The sequence below is a fragment of the Pseudopodoces humilis genome, chromosome 3, assembly GCF_049639895.1.
Source record: "Pseudopodoces humilis isolate 2021_Gansu_Grassland_sample_001 chromosome 3, ASM4963989v1, whole genome shotgun sequence".
Taxonomy (NCBI): domain Eukaryota; kingdom Metazoa; phylum Chordata; class Aves; order Passeriformes; family Paridae; genus Pseudopodoces; species Pseudopodoces humilis.
The window spans coordinates 52,904,473-52,916,827 of record NC_142202.1 but is presented as its reverse complement, the minus strand read 5'-3'; the positions used below and the strand labels follow the sequence as shown (position 1 = coordinate 52,916,827).

Below are 12,355 nucleotides of genomic sequence, written 5' to 3'. Positions count from 1 at the left end.
ATTTTGAGCTACAGAGCAATTGTAACTTTGTCGTGCCGTACAGAATGTGTGCTTCAAAGTTCCCACATTAAGGAGCTGCTCAGTGTCTGCAATCCTTTGGTGGGATCAAAAAGGAGAACATGAAGAAACTGAATGATAAACTAGAAAGGATACCATAGCAAGAGGTCAAAGGCATCTAAAGATTCCTTTTGAGAAGCAAAGTGACACCTAAAGGGGTGAAGGAAAAAGAAGACGTAAAGTAGGTCAACAGTGAATGTAAAAGAGATATGAAGAGGCTCCTGCTGTAATATGAAAGTGCTTCGGTAAATCAGAGTAATGTGAACAGTCAGTCAGAAAGAATAATATACTGGAATGTTTTTTACCTGCTGGTAACTTATTATATTAATCAAGGTATATAAACGAAAATATTACAAAACCTTGTTTTCACAGCCCTTTAAATATTTTTTTTTTAATTAGATGTAACAGCTGTGGTTAATGGCTCTGGAAACTGAAGCTCTATTTCCATAGAACAGCAGTAAAGTATACATTCTTCTCAATTGGAAAGAGATTAAATCAGTTGCCTGCTCATTCATTTTCAACTGTTCTGATGAGATTGCCGAAGAAATTTCCATTTGTGTTGATGATTATGGAAAGTTAGGATTTGCTGATTAAACCAAATTATTTCACAAAGGCTGTCCCATGGTAGCTGGGGGCTGAAGTAAAAACACAAAATTCGGGCATCAGGAAAGACTGGAAAAACACCAGGCTGGGCAACAAATTGCTGGAAGATGTATCTTTTAAAGTATGTGCCTGCCACCCGTGATCCGCAGCACAAACGCAAAGTGTAATCTACTGAATTGAGGCAGCTTCCGCACAGGCCATTCTAATGATCAAAGAGAGAAATACTTCCTTGACAGGCTTTGGGCCACCTCTCTGCCCGGGAAGCCTCCACTACAAGTCGGCTGGAAGGAGCTGCAAAGCGATGTTACACCCTGTCCTTCTTGGGAGGGCGAGACAAGCTGAGCCTGTGGTGGGCAGCAGTCGGGAAGGACAAACCCAGGAGGCTGCCGAGGCCACCTCTGGAGCGGAGCGGCTGCAGATCCAAGGCTCAGAGCCGGCTACGGCCGTAGAACCCGCAGACACCGTCAGGCCGTTCTCGGGCGAGGCTGCCGGGCCGGCCGGGGGAGGAGCCGGGGGAGGAGCCGGAGGGGCCTGGGGCGGGGGAAAGCAAGGCGGGATGACGGCCGAGGCGTCAGCCAGTTATTTCATTTTTTCCTGAAATCCTTAAAATCCAGGGGGCAGTTTGTGGTCGAGCAGCCGGATGGAGCGGCACCAATGCGGACGAGCGCCCGGGCGGCGGGCGGGGCGGGGGAGGCGCGAAGAGGCAGCGCTGCCGGCCGGGCGCCGCCAGGGACAGAGCCGGAGCCCGGCACCCCTGTGCGGCCGGCGGCCTTGGCGGGGCGCGGACAGTCCGAGCTTGCCCCGCTCGTGCCCCGCTTCTTTTCCTTTCCCTTCCTTTCCCCGCTCCAGCCCGGCCCGGCCCAGCAGCACTGCGAACGCCGTCCTGTGGAGCCGCGTCCGGCCCCGCCGCAATGTCGGGCCCGGGCGGGCGGGCCGCGCTGCTGCTGCTGCTGCTGCGGGGGCTGCCCGGGCTGCTGCAGGCCCGGCCCCGCTACGAGCCCACCTGGGGCTCGCTGGACGCCCGGCCACTGCCCGCCTGGTTTGATGAGGCGAAGTTCGGCGTGTTCATCCACTGGGGCGTGTTCTCGGTGCCCAGCTTCGGCAGCGAGTGGTTCTGGTGAGCTGCAGGCACCGGAACAGCTGCGGCGGACGGGCCGTGGCAGCGGCCCGAGGGCTCCGCTTGGAAAGCAGCGCTCGGGGCAGGCGGGGATGGTGTGGTGTCCCCGCGTACTGCGGTGGTTTGGGTTGGAGCCCCTCTGGAGGCTGACCACGGAGCTCAGGTGTGTGGGAAGAGCTTAGTGTCCACCCGAGTCCACGGACTCCATGGCGCCGTTTGCAGAGGAAGTGGAGTTTACAGTACTTCTGGTGTGTCTGATCACCTGTCTGCCCAGCCCCAAAACTCCCGAATACCTTGGCTGAAGTGACTAAATTCAGCAGAGAGCTGGTAGAGCTGAGAGAAGTGCTTTGCAGCACAGCAGTGTTGGTGGGAGAGGTGTTTGATTGAGTGGCCAAAAGCGACCCCTGAAGGACCGCCGTGAAGGGATGGGTGAAGGGATGGGTGAAGGGATGGGTGAAGGGATGGGTGAAGGGATGGGTGAAGGGATGGGTGAAGGGATGGGTGAAGGGATGGGTGAAGGGGTTCTCCCTTGTGGGAGCAGGAGTTTGGCATCTCCCAGCCTCGGGAGCCGCCTTGTACAGCTGCTGGAGCACTCTGGGGAGCGCAGGAGCCCATCGCTTCCCTTACTTGCCAAGCAGCCGTGCTGTTTTCTTGTGTGCCTTTTGTACTGCTGATGGTTTTCTTCCTTTTTTTTACTGTTATTACCATTATTCAGGAGTGCTTTGCACTTAAAGCTCTGATCCTTCAGATAATTTTAGTTCAGAGGCTGAATGAAATCTTTATTCTGTGAGTGCTCAGTGGTTCGGGCCTTTTGGCTGTAAGTGTTTTTGCTGTCACCTTTCCTTGCTCTAGCAAGTACTTCCTGTGAGACTTCAAATGAGATACATTATTATTTACAATATGAAGATAAAGGTAGCTTTGTGACAGAGCTATGGTGAACCTTAATTTCAATGACAATATTTGCAAAGGAAGCCAACATGTATCTAATAAAACCAATGCTTTCTAACACCTGTTCTTTTCAGAATTAAGTTCAGGTGTTTCAGCAGGTTTTTAATGCAGACTACATTTATTAATAAATTACTTTTAAAGGGGCAGGACAGAATTAGGTTTGCATTCAGGCCTCACTCAGAGTGCTGTACTCTGATAGTTTTGTACAGACTCAGTTTCTAGCATTTGGGTTTTGACCCCAAAACTCTAATTGCTTTTTATTAATTGCTCCTATCCCATGGCAGGTGTGGGTGTAGAGTTGCTTCAGGGCCTTCTGACAGCATGTGCAGTCAGATGACTGAGGTCCTGTATTAGCAGCTTCAAATGGAAGGTCATAAACTATTATCACCTATCCTATGTGCCTTCCCTCAGAGCTCCACAGCCTTGGTAAGGATGTTTCTAGAATCTAATCATGTCAGCATGGAAATGTTCATGGTAGCAAACCATATGACTATGGGAGAGAAGCAAGGTTGTTACTTTTTAATTTAAGAAATTACATACTTTGAGATCAGAGAGATTTTAAAATGTGTTTGTTGTGCTTTGGTGTTATTTCCTCTTCCCCTGGCTCTTTCAATGAGGAAAGCTGGCTCAGCCTCTTTCTTCTAAGCTTTTTTTTTGCTGTTGGCTGCCAGACATTGTATCGGTTTATGCTGGAGTGTTTTTGGGAAGCTTACAACAATATTCACACTATGGTCTTAAAGAACTGAGGTCAGAGTCCTGCTCAGCACAGGAGAGAGAAACTAATTTCAAACATTCAGATTCTGGCCTGTTTTATTCCTTCACTTACAATCTATTTTCTGATGTACCTAAATTTGACAAGAGGGTTTTTGCTGCTTGGTTTCATTCATAGAAAGGTGACAGAGGTGCATTTGTCAGTGTGTGGCATTCTTGCAGGGGCAGGTTTTGGTTGGAGGTCATGCTTTCTTCTAGCAGGGTGCCTTTGCTTGCAAGCCTCAGGTGTGCAGAGTCTGCACTGACCTGGTCACAGCTCTCTTTGGCCCTGGGGCTGTGGACATTGGGTCACTCAGCTGCAGTTCTGTAGAGGACTCGGGGCTGTCAGAGAGGTAAAGCTGATGATCCCCCTGTTTGTGGGTGGCAGAACAGAGATCCTGATGGCTGAGGTGTGAGACTTGAGGAGGTGACTCATGCAAGTCCAGGAAAAAAGCATTTCCTGTGCCACCTGAGCTGCCTACACAGACTGTCTCTACCTGCTCTCTGGTACAGGTTTGAGATTTTGGTATTGACCAAGACTGCCATTTTTCCATTCTCAAAGTGTAGCTGCTTTTGTCATTGCTTCAAATGAAATCCTGAGACCTTTCCAAACTGGAGTGCTTCAAAGATGTAGGACATGGACAAATAAGATAGAAAAAAGGAAATCTTTGATAATCAATACTCTTCCGGAGCAGTTTTTTTCTTATTGCCAGTGTCATGTACGTCCAATGCGTCTCCCTTGCAGTGTTAAATAGGAGCTGATGATTTCAATTCTCTTTTCTTTGTCTAAAAATATATCAGCAGACATGCTTTGTTCTGTATTTTGTAGGTGGTACTGGCAGAAAGAAAAGAGAGAGCCTTATGTGAAATTTATGGACACAAATTACCCACCTGGCTTCAGCTATGAAGATTTTGGTCCTTTGTTCACAGCAGAATTCTTTGATCCCAACCAATGGGCAGATATTCTGAAGGCGTCAGGTGCAAAATACATTGTCTTAACTTCAAAGCATCATGAAGGTAAGTGGAAGCTTTGTGAATGTTAGTGATTGCTGCATTTCTGTCAACAGATGAAAAAAGCAGGCAACTTTCCTGCCTTCTGAGAGACATAGAGAAAGCCAGGCAGGCTTACCTGCCCCACCACAGCCAAAGAGGAAACAAAAACCACCCAAGAAATGTGCGGGTGTTTTCCTGACTCATACACACAAACTGTAGCTATGGAGTTTGCATAGGAGGAGCAATAGGTTGTGCCACTGTTCTCCTGCTGTGGGTAAGACAGCCTGAAGTGGTGGTGGCAGCTGAGCTTCCTGCAGTGGCTATAGTTTATTTTTTATTTCTGTGCAATTTATTGCTGAAGGAACCATAAAAGTGAATTGTGCACTGTTTAACATTTGGAGAGCTGCTGTGAACAGGCAGTTAACAAACTCCCTTGGTTTCTCCAAGGAATTTAGGAATGTGTTCCAGGAGTCAACTTCAGATTTAGGAAGGTATAGCTCTTCCTGATGTAGTGCATGGAAGCCAAAACCTTGAACCAGACCTGTAGCTTTACAGGCACTTTTTTCCTGTTTGCACTGTAATTGTAAGATGCTTTGCAGAGAAAAGTAAAGAAAAAGAAAGCTTCTGGAAGGAAATACAGTAGTGAAGAAAGTATAAAATATTAAGATACTACAATACATTTAATGAATGTTGTTGGTCTTTGTGAGATGTGGGTTCAAGGCTGGCAACTTGTGATGCATCAGTTTTAATCTCAGCTCTGACACACATAATTCTTGATCTCGATTCTTGTGGTGAAATTCCCAGTGACTTCAAAAGAACCAGGATTCATTTAGTCTGTCCAATAGCCTTGTGCATGAATTTTTAGGTCGTTTAGTCAGTACAATTGCATGTATCCAGTTCACAAAAATAGCACAAGATTTATTAGACAGTGAGGATAAAGGGGTTAGAAAATGAGAGTGGAACTCCTCTGGCAGTGGTCTGAGTGTGCAGTGCAGTAGTATTTGTGCGTGCTTGTGCTGGACTGATGTGTGTCTCAAAGGTCAAATCCCTCCCGATATTTAATCTTGATGTTTTAAAAGCCGTTTCAGGAGTTTTTGCCCTCTCCTTATACATGTACAGAAGAGTTGATTGAGCTGTTATAAATATCAAGGCAAACAAAAAGCAAACATTTGCATAAGATAGGAACAAAAAATAGGAGAACAGTTTTGGAATGCAAATGATAGCTTGGGCTTTCTGCAGCTGAGAAACAATTCTATCTTCCAGTTGCTGATTGCGTATTTACAGTTCACATTTGATGTAGATGCCTCAAAAGCTACTGTATTTTTGGTTAATTTCAGAGTTGTAGAGTTAAAGAATGCGTTATGTTGGAAGAAGCCTTAAAAGTGATCTAGTTAATTTAACTGTGACATACGAACAGACTGAATAAATAAAGAGAAGGAATAATTATCCTAAGCAGTACAGAACTGGAAAGTATAAATGGATATGTGTACATACAAAAAATACATGGTGTTCTGATGCTAGGACTACTCCCATTGTGCATAAACAGGTTATAGGCACACTTTATACCATGACAACAATATTATTACATATATAATTTTTATTATTTTATTTTTTGCAACACTTCCAGCCACTTTCCAGAAAGAAGAACTGTAATGTCCTCTCTTCTTCTTTTCTTTCTTATCCTCTGATTTTTCTCTTTTTAGGCTTTACTTTGTGGGGGTCCAAATATTCTTGGAACTGGAATGCTGTTGATGTGGGACCAAAGCGAGATCTTGTTTCTGAACTAGCAACATCTGTTAGAAACAGGACTGACTTGCATTTTGGGTTATACCACTCCCTGTTTGAATGGTTCAATCCTCTCTTCCTTGAGGATGCTACCAATGCCTTTAAGACAAGAAAGTTTCCAACCAGCAAATCATTACCAGAACTCTATGAAATTGTGACCAAGTACCAGCCGGAAATAATTTGGTCTGATGGGGATGGAAATGCTCCAGATACTTACTGGAACAGCACTGGTTTCTTGGCTTGGCTGTATAATGACAGGTACATAATGATGCTGGTTTATCTCCTTATCTGAAATTCTGCTCTGTATCTAGTTTGTTTCATTTTCTGTCTGTTTTGTGGAAGCTGCTACCTCTAATTCAGAGGACTTAACAAAATATTAACTGTCCTGAAATACACAATCCAGATTTTTCCTAGAACTATCAAAGCTGGCTTTAGAAAAAGACTGTTTTGTATTTTTTAAACACATTTGCAAATTAATCATTTAAGATGGTATTGCTATTCTGCTGAATCATGGTCTTCCACAAGTATTAGCTGTTGCACAGAAACACAGGATAGCAGGACAATTTGAGAATACGGGTACATTGTTGTCATTGCAGGCTGAACATCTGGCAGTGGATATGAAGTGCAGAGTGATTTTTTGGCAGAGCTCCTGTAAAAATCTGGAGCTTATTTCCCTAAGAAATTCTGATCTAGACCTTTTATTAGAAAAGCATGAGAGTAGAATTCCTGACATTGAACTTAATCTTATTGTAATAAATTAATAGTATGGAAGTCATCCAAAACATTTGTTCCTGGGAGGGGTATGTGTGGGAAGGGATTAGGCTGGCTGCATTTTATAGAATAAAATTAATAAAACTCCTCTGTTCCCAGCCCAGTCCGGGACACAGTAGTGACCAATGACCGCTGGGGAGCTGGCAGCATCTGTGCCCACGGCGGCTTCTACACATGCAGTGACCGCTACAACCCCGGGCACCTCCTGTCCCACAAGTGGGAGAACTGCATGACCATCGACCGCGGCTCCTGGGGGTACCGCAGGGACGCGCGGCTCCAAGACTACCTCGCCATCGAGGACTTGGTGAAGGTACCCTGCGCCACAGGAGCTGCTGCCACTCCCCGTTCTCTCTCCTGATTGTTGTGTTGTGCTGTTTAACAGTTCGATTATTTTTATGAATAAGATGATTTTAATTCAATAGTGAATCCGTGAAATAATAAGTAATTTTGTTAATTTCCAGCCTAATGCTGGCAGGATGGAATATCTGTGTAATTCTTAATCTTCCTCTTAGTTGTTTCTGTAGAATGAATTTCTAGTGAAAATGCAGTCTGTTTGTTAGAAGGCATTTTCCCTGTGAGTAACTGGCCAAGGACTGATCTTTAATGTCATTAATGATGACAGTCTCATCATTACCTTTTTGACTATGTTTCTGTGGTAACTGCATACACAAGCTGATGGGAAGCTAAGAGTTGCAGTTTCACAGCTCCTGTTTAGGAACTCCTGCTGGGATGCTACATCTTTTTCCCTTTACAGACAGAAACAGTTTATGACTCAACAGTAGTTTTACTTTGTAGTGAGGAACTTTCCTTACAGACATGCAGGTAAACACCACCAGGAGCAGACAGCCGGTGTTGTTAGAACATTGATTCCCTTACTAGTCTGAGGTATTAAAAAAGTTTTGAAGTTTAGGAGACCTGAATGAAAGGAAGACTGATCAGTCTTTCAGAATAATGCATTTAATTGCAAAATTCAGCTAGTGAGGGAAAGATTGTTGTTGTTGCTTAATCCAAAACTGTTTCTAGTGCTGTCCTTGCAAAAGACAATTTCAAATTGAAGTAACCTCTTCTCAGAGGCAGATGGTTTGAATTAATTCAGCAGCTTGTCTCCAGCTGTCTGTTTCTCAGACTTAAGCATCTCAGTCCATGATCTCTGGAGGGCAGTGTGGATGTGAACACAAGCTTTATAGGCTTTGTAGGAGGCTTCCTTGTGTTTTACAGATGTTTCTGTAAAATAGGAAAAGCATCAAACAGGAGGAAGGAGGAAGTTGCTTTTCTAAGATTCAATAAAGATGAAGTAGCAACTATTTGCCTTATTTTACTCTGGTGCAGAGAAATCATCTGTCCTGTTGATAAAACCCTCATGACATTCCTGCAGAAGTTGAAATGATAAAGAGTTGCAGGATCTGATTCTAATGTAGATTCAGGCAGACATATTGGTGCAAGGAGGTATTTGGGGCTGTGTTCAGATGTAAAAATTGACAGCAGAGCTTTGTTTTATGGGAGCTTAAATTTTGTATTAACTTTTGGGATGAACCCCAAAGTCTCAGCATGCAGCAGTAGCATAACGCATTTGGCTCATCATTCTGAGGCAGTACAGCAGACTTTAGAAGGTACTTCAAATATACTCATAACTGTATGCTCTGTGTGTTTAAAAAACACTTCAGCAACTTGTGGAAACGGTGTCTTGTGGAGGAAATCTCCTGATGAATATCGGGCCCACTCACGATGGTCGCATCCCTGTTGTGTTTGAGGAGCGCCTGAGGCAGGTGGGTGCTTGGCTGAAGGTCAACGGAGAGGCCATCTACAGAACGAAACCATGGAGAGCACAGAACGACACAGTCACACCTGGAGTCTGGTAAGTCTACTGAACCAAAATGCAGGCTCTGGAAAGCAGTGCCAATGTTATGTGAAACTTTGAAATACCCAATGACTTGATGCTACAGAAATCACTCTTAGTTTGTATGTGGTGAAGGAATTAAGGCCTTTGTTAGTGCGAGTAACTGCATCTAAAATGATATGAAGCTGTAGGTAGAGACTCGTTTTGGGATGATGCCAAGGCTGGAAGGAAAGCTGTGCAAGCATTTCTTTGGTGATCTTTTGCTTCTTGGTGTCAGCTAATCTGTTAGGTAATTCTGTTTGCTGCTAGTGGGCAACAGAAAGGAAAAACAAAATCTGGAAATGCAAGTTTGCTATGAAGTGTTTGTCTGGATAAAGAAATACTCAGTATCACTTGATGTTTAGAAAGAAAGTGGGAAGATAACAGCAATTATTTGGGTTGCTAAATACAGTCCACCTCTGGCCTCCCCTCTGCCCTTGTTACCTGTAGCTTCCCTTAAGCCTTCGTGATCCATCAGGGCTTTAGTCATTACCCTGTTGTCTCAGTGGGTGTTTTTACTCCCATACTAAGACATCTGGCTTTAGCCTGGAGATGTTGAACTGTTGACTGCTTAGTAAAATCCCTTTTAAGAGCAATAAAAAATTGTAACTGAAGGAAGGAAGGAGGAATGTTTCAGGTGTATGCCACAAGATTTCCAATGGCATAGTGATCAAAACAGTATTTTTAAAAACTAGCTAAGCAAGGTGGAAACTCTGTTGCTCATGCTATTTTAAAATTATTTTAGTCTGCATGCTAGTGTATAGATGGGAATTACTGTGTTTTTCTGAATATAACCTACAATTTTCTGTTAATGAATTCCCATCCTGTATCTCCTTCCTATATGGCTGAGTTGTTACAGTGTGCTAAAGTAACTACAGATGTTTACCTCTGAATTCAGTTCTTTAATAGTCTTCATTACCTCGTTTGTTGAAACAAATTTTCAAGGAACAGTACATTATTAAGGTAATAATTAATCTGACAAGGTGGTTACCTGTGTGAAAAATGTAATTAATCCTGACTTTTCTAATCATTTTTTCCAGTCTTGAAAGCACTCATATGCATCACTTCTAAAAATTTACAGGGAAAAGCTGACATGCCATTTTGGTCCCCATTTCCAACCAGGTACACTTTTAGCCCTGAAGAAGGGAAAGTCAATGCTATCTTCCTTAACTGGCCAATCTCTGGGATTCTGGAACTTGGTGAGCCACAGGCTAAGCTTGGAGAAACACAGGTAAAAGTGCATGCACACACACACACACACACACACCACCCCTCTCCCTTCCTCCTAGCACGTGTCATGTTGCATCTCGTTTATTTAAGTTTCTGGCATCTTTGGGAATGCATAGCTCTTAGGACAGAGTACTTTGGAAGAGACCCAGAAAAATGTTTGTTTTCTTTCTGGGACCTCCTTGTCATAGTCCTACCAGTGGGATGTTTCTTCTCCAACAAGTTAGACTGAGATGTTGCTGGGATATATTTTAGTTTGCAAACTAAGAATCACAGAGGCCAAGGAACAGGGGAAAAAACTGTGCCACCTCTCCTGTTTCCTGTGTAGACTCCTAACTCAGCATGACTTTTCTTTAGAAGTAGCTGTCCTCATGACTTTGGTGTACTGGAGTTGCTGTAGTGGTACAGTTGTTTGAAGTCAAAGCCTTGCAGGAAGGGAACATTCACAGAGGTTTTTGTTGCCCAGGGAGTCTGAAGAGCAATCAGTGTGATCCTAGATGTGCATCTTATACCAAGTAGAGGTCAGAAGTTGAGGGCAGTGATGCCACACCTACACTGGCAAGTAGCAAGTAAGCCAGTGGAAGCAGAAGATGGTATCAACTCTGTGCATTTAAGGGGAGATTCACTTTGGCTTAGCTCTGCTCTGGTCTCATGTACTGCATGTCTGTTAGCTGCTGAAATGTGCTAGGAGAGTTTTTGGACTGCCCCTTCTGGTCTAGTTCCATACAAAAGTAGGCTGACTGGTGCCAAGATAGTCACTTCAGAAGTGATGGAGATGCCTCTGGAATTTTGGGGAGGCAGCTAGACTCTGTGCACTAGAAAGTACTGTTCCTCAGCAGGAGAGACTGGTCTGCAGCTGCTCCAGCAGGTTACCAGCTGGTGTAAGTGACAACATCAACCTATTTGTGGTTTTTAGTTGTTCAGCTTTCTCTGAGATACCTGGTTGCATTCTGGAAGAAATAGTCATGCTTATTCAAGACTGCAAATGGCACCATGGGAAGCAGGCAGTTTGGAAACAGGGGATGCAAAGCTCTGTACTCTGGCTCCTAGATCCCTGCTTAGATATAAATCCCACCCCAAATGCTTCCAAAAGGTGTTTATGTACCTTCTACAGCCCTAAGGACTTCCCAAGACCCAACATGAACAGCTTTTTTACTTGTATGTTTTTTACTTGCAAATGTTTTCCCATTACCTTTAATAATCATCACTTGTTTGGTTGGTAAGTGGCATTTAAGGATACTTGGTAAGGTAGCTATGGATCAGTATTTATTTTGTCAAGATTGCACTTACATGTACTTTGAAAAGGCGCTGTTCAACTGTAGTGTGTCTTTCTATTTTAGGTGAAGCTGGCTGGGTACAAGGAACTACTGAAATGGGTTGCCTTGGGAGAAAAGGGAATGGTTATTGCTCTACCTCAATTGACGCCTCAGCAATTGCCTTGTCAGTGGGGCTGGACCTTACAACTGACTGACGTAAACTGAGCCATGCTCTGCTGGAGCCCTGGCTAGCAGGGAATGCTGATGTTTTGCTCTTTCTTCTCATTGGTTTTAAACTTACTTGTTTGACTGAGAAAGACCAATAAATTCACTTTTTCTGTGAGAGGTGGGTTGTCATTAAGGGATGGAATAGAATGGAACAAACCTCACAAAAAGTCTAGTATTTGATAATTGATCCTGTGCACAGTTTCTTTGAACTTGTGTGAAACATTGAGCAGCTACCTTGACCTCTACACTTGGTTTAGTCAGTTTCTGGCCAAGTTATGTGAAGAATGAGGTGGTGGGGAAAACAGGCACTAGACTTTTAGAGACAAAAGAAGGAATGAAGCCCAAGCTGGTGTTCAAATGCACATAAGTCAGTTGTACACCCTCCTTAATGCAAGAAATTTACCTTCCACAAAACTGCACAGTAAAAACTGTGAGAGAGTTTTAGAGAAAAGAATATACTTTTTCCCTGTGTGTTTAGTGGGAGCTGGCAGTATCAGCTGAGTAGGGTAATGTCTGCACAAATGGGCCTGTAAGGGTTGGGAATTAATCATAAATGCATTCAGGCAATGCATCTGTACATCACTGTTTCTTATAATGGAAGTCATTAATTTTACATGTTCCTATTCTTGAGTAACTCCACTATTGGGACACAGGTAAACTGGGAGAGAGTTGGCTTTTTTATATTTTGTATAATTTTATATGGGTAAAACTTGCCTCTTGTTTACAGCCTTTGTTTAGACAGTT

The 12,355-nt window shown here is 43.8% G+C and overlaps 1 protein-coding gene across 1 annotated transcript; it reads left to right on the top strand.

Annotated features, from left to right (window-relative positions):
* Window positions 1-1,431: 1,431 nt before the first annotated feature.
* FUCA2 (alpha-L-fucosidase 2) lies at window positions 1,432-11,726 on the top strand. The gene is made up of 7 exons (XM_005518647.3): window positions 1,432-1,777; window positions 4,305-4,492; window positions 6,172-6,511; window positions 7,124-7,334; window positions 8,689-8,879; window positions 10,023-10,131; window positions 11,468-11,726. The coding sequence occupies exons 1-7, from the start codon at window positions 1,572-1,574 to the stop codon at window positions 11,606-11,608; spliced, it is 1,386 nt and encodes a 461-aa protein (XP_005518704.2). The 5' UTR covers window positions 1,432-1,571; the 3' UTR covers window positions 11,609-11,726.
* Window positions 11,727-12,355: the final 629 nt, after the last annotated feature.

What these genes read in the sequence shown, in the direction of transcription:
- FUCA2 (XM_005518647.3), top strand. Translation starts at nt 1,572, where the DNA reads ATGTCGGGCCCGGGCGGGCGGGCCGCGCTGCTGCTGCTGCTGCTGCGG. An exon ending in TTCGGCAGCGAGTGGTTCTG is followed by an intron (nt 1,778 to 4,304) that starts GTGAGCTGCAGG and finishes TGTATTTTGTAG; the next exon opens with GTGGTACTGGCAGAAAGAAA. An exon ending in AACTTCAAAGCATCATGAAG is followed by an intron (nt 4,493 to 6,171) that starts GTAAGTGGAAGC and finishes TTCTCTTTTTAG; the next exon opens with GCTTTACTTTGTGGGGGTCC.